Below are 6315 nucleotides of genomic sequence, written 5' to 3' on the forward strand. Positions count from 1 at the left end.
GGGAGCAATTAGCCAGGCCTGGTGGCACAGACCTGTCTGTCCCAGCTACTCGGGGGACTGAGGCAGGAGGATCGTTTGAGCCCAGGAGGTCAAGGCTACAATGAGCCGTGCCGCGCCACTGCACTCCAGCCTGTGTGTGAGACCCTGTCTCCAAAAAAAAGAAGTCTAGGAATATTGATAAAGGCATAAATTTACACCCTGGAAGTTGCACACATAAATCATCTGCAGCCACGTATGGTGGACGTAGGTGCAGCAGATGATGGGAACGTTGCTTTAGTGCACACCGTGCACTGCAGTTTTGCACAACCTATTGAACTAAGAATTCCTAGTGAGGGACAGCGCATTAAACATGTCATAACAATAAACTATTTATTATGGACAGTTGCTGTTTTCAGACATTGTGGCTACCCCAAACCACTTTAAGTGAAAAGACATGATCATTTAGTTTAACCCTGTTTAAAAGGGTACACTGCTCTGTTTCTGCAGAAATCTTTCCTAGTTGGTCCATTGTTCTGATGATTAACTATCTGTTGCACTAGAAACAGAATATAAGCCGACAGTGCACTAGAGGATACTCATGACCATACTTCATCATTTTGTGATTCAATGACATTAAAGGGAGTAAAGTAGAAAATATAATAGGTATAAATGTGTAATTATAAGGAATAGGAGGGAAGTTCTTGTTGGAATAAATTGGCTTCAACGGCCCTCGTGTTGACTTTGCTCCTTTTGAAGAAAGTCGTGTGATGCTTTCACCCTGAGGGATAATCTGAGAGACTTCACCAGGTACACATGCTTGACAGATGCTATGAAAGCAGACTTTAACCAGCCAACAACAGCAGCAAGAAATATACAGTCTCAACAAAGTGCACCCTTTAGAAAGTGCTGGGCATGTAAGTAGTGAGGGCTTTCGTTATTCTAATACACATGTGGATTAAATGGGCACTGTCTTCAATTCAGATGACAAGATGCCTCTTCCCAGTAGTTTGAATGGGCCGTGTATCTATCTCAAGCATACATTCAGTGAGAAATTCTGTAAGATTCCAAGATATTTCAAGAATCACATTCTTTTTTAACCCTTTACTGAATATAAAATGACGCCTGACCTCCTGAGTCTTGGAAAATGTGCATTTCTTAGAACTATTTAAAAAATGAATTCTTGGCCGGGCGCGGTGGCTCAAGCCTGTAATCCCAGCACTTTGGGAGGCCGAGACGGGCGGATCACAAGGTCAGGAAATCGAGACCATCCTGGCTAACACGGTGAAACCCCGTCTCTACTAAAAATACAAAAAAAAACTAGCCGGGCAAGGTGGCGGCGCCTGTAGTCCCAGCTACTCGGGAGGCTGAGGCAGGAGAATGGCGTGAACCCAGGAGGCGGAGCTTGCAGTGAGCTGAGATCCGGCCACTGCACTCCCGCCTGGGTGACAGAGCGAGACTCCATCTCAAAAAAAAAAAAAAAAAAAAAGAATCCTACGGCTGGGCATGGTGGCTCACGCCTGTAATCCCAGCACTTTGGGAGGCCAAGCTGGGAGGATCACTTGAGGTCAGGAGTTCAAGATCAGCCTGGCCAACATGGTAAAACCCTGTCTCTACTAAAAATACAAAAATTAGCCCGGCATGGTGGCGGGAGCCTGTAGTCCCAGCTACTTGGGAGGCTGAGGCAGGAGAATTGCTTGAACCCAGGAGGCAGAGGTTGCAGTGAGCCGAGATTGTATCACTGCACTCCAGTTTGGGTGACAGAGCGAGACTCGGTCTCAAAAAAAAAAAAAAAAAAAGGAATCCTTCTAAGTAGTTCATCAGCTTAAGCCATGTTGGCTGAACATTAAGACTTTGTCAAATCCTAAGGAACAAAATAATATCAAAATTAGGATGAATTATTTTGCCATAGAATAAAATAGAAATACTGCCATACATTTGACCCATTTGTTTGAAAATCTTTATATGATTGTTGCTTCATTTTAAAAACCAGACCTCACAAACCTGACCCAAGTTATGTGCAAAATAACGTGTCAGTTGCACAGCCCCTGGAGGCCAGTGTGAGCCCACATGCCTCTGCTGGTGTAATTTCTAGAGTCCATTTGCTGTGGGTCTTTATCATGTTTCCAAAATAAGGAAGTCACCCAATGAAATTTTAAAATATAACATTGATACCGTTTGACTAGAAAATAACTAAAATTGGGCAAAGAGGATATTTTACTCTCATTGGAGGATGCAGCATTTTATTCAGGTTTAAAATTTGTGATTCATCCAGGTGTGGTGGCTCAAGCCTATGATCCCAGCACTTTGAGAGGCCAAGGTGGGCAGATATCTCAAGGTCAGGAGTTCAAGACCAGCCTGGCCAACGTGGTGACACCCTCTCTAGGCTAAAATTACAAACATTAGCTGGGTGCATTGACACGCACCTGTAATCCCAACTACTCAGGAGGCTGAGGCAGGAGAATGGCTTGAATCTGGGAGGCGGAGATTGTGATGAGCCAAGATGGTGCCACCGCACCCCAGCCTGAGCAAGAGAGTGAGATCCCATCTAAAGAAAAAAGAAAAAAAGGCCGGGCGCGGTGGCTCAAGCCTGTAATCCCAGCACTTTGGGAGGCCGAGGTGGGCGGATCACGAGGTCAGGAGATCGAGACCATCCTGGCTAACACTGTGAAACCCCGTCTCTACTGAAAAATACAAAAAAAAAACTAGCCGGGTGAGGTGGCGGGCGCCTGTAGTCCCAGCTACTCGGGAGGCTGAGGCAGGAGAATGGCGTGAACCCGGGAGGTGGAGCTTGCAGTGAGCTGAGATCCGGCCACTGCACTCCAGCCCGGGCGACAGAGCGAGACTCCGTCTCAAAAAAAAAAAAAAAGAAAAGAAAAAGAAAAAGAAAAAAGAAAAAAAAATTGTGATTCTCTAAACTGTGGGTCAGGGAACTGCAGAGAACAGAAGTTTGCAGGTTACACATGGAATCTGCAGCGCTGTTAGGAAAGAATGGCATTGAAAAGACCAACAATTCCTGAGCCTCTTCCCTAGCAGAGTCCATTCTAGCGACAATGTTGACAATGACCCAAAGTCTCTGGGTTCTCCGGTGGGGGCACAGCTGATGTCATCCCTCCTGTGCTGGCAGTTTTCTAAGTGAGTTCAGATCCTCTAGGAAGGAAGAACGGACACTCGGAGATCTCTGCGGGAGGTCTTTGCTTTGCAGTGGCAGGTCTCTGTGTGCATCGCTGTGGAAGAAGTCTCTGTGCGGGCCAAGCCTCCCAAGCAGATTTACGGGCTCCAGGGACTGGAGGTTTAGACCCTGTCTCCGCCTCTCCCAATCCATTACAACACGTGTTTCTAGCATCTGTGGAGTGCCCGAATGAGGGGACATGCCTCCAAGTTGTCCTCAGGAGATTCCCAATTGTTCCTGGATGTCGATGTGCGGTGTCCATGGGAGTGTCTGGGATTTTGGTGTCTTGTGCGTCCAGCAGCGTTGGCACATCCAAGCTGAGGGAAGAGGGGTCCCTGCCTCCACCTGCCCGCATGTGGGGTCTCCCTAGAAGGAAGCCTTTGGTAGGTGGGTGGGGAGATTAAGGTGCTCGAATGGGTACTGTGAGGAGGTACAGAGGCACCAGGCTCTAGCAGCCTCCTGCCTCCAGGAGAGGCCCAAGTCGAGATCACTGCAGCGACCAACGCCTCGGATCACTCGAGGACTAGAAGGCACCCACCAGCTGTGTTGACAGGAGTGCGCAGGGGCCTTGCACATTGGGCATATTGTGGCATCAGTTTCGGAATCAGCCTGCGTGGAGTCGGTCCAGGACACCCAGCCAGGATTCCGTCGTCGGGGAAAGGAATGCCCACGTGGCTTGGATGAAGGACACTCCAGGGGACGCAAAGGCTCTGGTCGCTGGGAGGAGCTGAGGGATGACAGATACCCCAAGGATTCTGCAGAGGTGGTCGTGTTTGGTGATAGGGTGCTCGCAGGTGGCTGGTGTGAAGGCTGCTTCAGGGGATGCAAAGGCTCTGGTGGCTTGGAGGAGCTCAGGGATGAAAGAGACTCAAAGGACCCTGCAGAGGTCTTCGGGACTGATGACAGCGCGGAAGCCAGAGGAGCCGGGGGAGCCCATGGGGACACATGGAATCTGGTGGGAGAAGCTTTCCCACGTCCCCCACGTGGCCGGTGGTTCCTCACAGACGTTCGTTTGTACACTGACCCCGAGCGGGCTTGGCGTGGAAGGTGATGGGAGCTGCCCTCAACAAGGAGCTTCCTCAGGCACCTGCAGCAGACAGGAGGCACAGGCTGCAGCCGGGAGCACTGGGCCCCTGCGGCCCACACCTCTCCAGGGCCCCCCCATGCTGACTTCACAAAGCTCTGCCTACCCCTGCCCCAGGGCTTTAGTGATATCCTGGCTGTGATCTCCCCTCCCAGATCAGCCCCAGGCCCTGGGCTGGCTTCCTAGGTCCTGGTAGGAAGGAGGACACTGAAGAGAAGGGGAAAGAGCCTCACTTTTTCGACAGGAAAGTGTAGAACTCAAGGTTCTCCAATTCTTTCAAGAGACTTCTGCAATCTGGAAAGCAGGAGATGGGTTATGGTGGCGAGGGAGGGAACTGGGACTTACAGGAGGCTGAGTGCATGTGCCCTTAGGGGAGACCCCGGGATCGGGGATCAGACCCTGGAGCCCCAGCATCCCTGTCCAAGGCCACATGGCCCCAAGAGTGAGAGGCAGGTGCCTGGGGGCCAGCACTTTGTCATTTACAAACTGCTTCCCCACATGCCACCTCCTGGGGAGAGGACGGGGCAGTCTCAAAGAGGACTCAGCCATGTTAAACAGCTGCCCATATAGACCTGCATCCCTTCCAGCACGTCCAGGTGGTCTCTGGTCCCCTCCCCCACACAGTCCCCTCCTGGGCAACACCTGCTCCCTGGACCCCGAGGCTTCATCCCAGCAGGGAATGGGAGACATATCCCAGGTTCCATTAGCCTTACCAGGAGCTTCCCCATCAGGCCTCTGCAAATGACTCCCTAGGAGACTTGGTGCTTGTTCCTAGGAACAGGTGAAGCTGTCATCTCTGGGGCTTCTGGGACTCTCAGAGCCTTACCTTTCCAGGTGATATATTTATTTCCGATCCTGAGCCATTCCCCCACTTCAGCTTGATCCTGAGAGACAAGACAGAGTGACGGCGCAGGCCGGGTCTCAGTCTCCTGCCCCACAGCTGCAGACTCACAGTGCTCACGAATGACACACTTTCTCCGCCCAGCTCATGGAGCCCTGTGTGCTTCTCTTTCCTTTCACTTGTTTCTGAAGTGTGTAGTAACCTGTTCTGGTTTCCTTCTTTGAAAAGCACGGAGGGGTTTTCTACGTGAGGCCCGCCCTGGGCGTCCTCGGTCCCTGTTCCGCTGCTTGGGAAACACACACTTGCGTCTGTAGGAGCCTCTGAGCTGGCGGGGAGGATTCTGCCTCCGAGGAGGCCAGAGGCGACTCCAGGCTCAGGTGGGAGGCTCTCAGGGGCTCAGCACAGCCGCCAGAGCACCCCACACAGAGGCTGGGCCCCGAGGCACCTGCCCGGGAAGGCGGCTGATGAGCCCGGGCTCAGGGCCTGTCCTCCCACAGAGACCTCACCCCTCTCATGACGGGATCCTCGCCGCTGAGTCCCGGGGTTTGTTTTTGCTCTGACGCCTCCCATGCACCCCACAGATGGTCTGGGAGCTTGGGATGGAAATCCTGTGCCCACTCCAACCCCTGCCTGCCCTGCTGTCCTTAGAGGGATGATGAGACTTCCCATCACATGAGCGCCTCTGCTTGATTTGGAAAAGTGGAAAAGAGAGCAGGAAAAATACAATCATTCTGTGCTGGGTGTGGGCTGAGGGCTCCTTACGTTCTCGCTGTTCTCCTCTCTGGGAGGCACTGAGGATGGCTCCCTGGGAAAGTAGGGGCTTAAGATGATGAGGAACACCAGGCTAAACCCAACGAAGAGGATGAGATGGATGATCTGGGGAACGGGGCTGGGGCACAGCTCTGTATCAATAACACTCAGAGGAAAGAGAATATCCATGTCAGCTGCACTGCTGTCCTCAGGCTACTGAGCCCTGGGCATCCCCTCTGAAGTATTTATTGGGGCCCAGGCCCACATCACAGAGCTGGGGCCTCCCCCTCACAAAGGGCTCCTAAGGGTGGGTGGGCAGTGGGAGGAGGAGGCTAAAGCCCAGCCCTGCCCACCACCACCCACCCCTGCAGTTCCCTTCACCCTCCTGGCCTTCTAGATCCCTCCTTCCCACTCCACCTGCTCAACCTGTCAGAGACAGACCTGGTCCGTTTTCTGTCCTCTCACTCTGGCACACGGATGGCAACTGGCTCC

The 6315-nt window shown here is 52.2% G+C and overlaps 1 protein-coding gene across 1 annotated transcript; it reads right to left on the reverse strand.

Moving 5' to 3' along the window:
- Nucleotides 1–3204: 3204 nt before the first annotated feature.
- Nucleotides 3205–6056, reverse strand: LOC117084054 (uncharacterized protein C5orf60-like). Its single transcript, XM_033212373.1, has 4 exons — nucleotides 5836–6056; nucleotides 5059–5116; nucleotides 4466–4526; nucleotides 3205–4235 (listed from the first exon to the last, which is right to left on the reverse strand). The coding sequence occupies exons 1-4, from the start codon at nucleotides 6010–6012 to the stop codon at nucleotides 3515–3517; spliced, it is 1017 nt and encodes a 338-aa protein (XP_033068264.1). The 5' UTR covers nucleotides 6013–6056; the 3' UTR covers nucleotides 3205–3514.
- Nucleotides 6057–6315: the final 259 nt, after the last annotated feature.

Source organism: Trachypithecus francoisi, unplaced genomic scaffold, assembly GCF_009764315.1.
Source record: "Trachypithecus francoisi isolate TF-2019V2 unplaced genomic scaffold, Tfra_2.0 Contig00420_ERROPOS43331, whole genome shotgun sequence".
NCBI lineage: Eukaryota > Metazoa > Chordata > Mammalia > Primates > Cercopithecidae > Trachypithecus > Trachypithecus francoisi.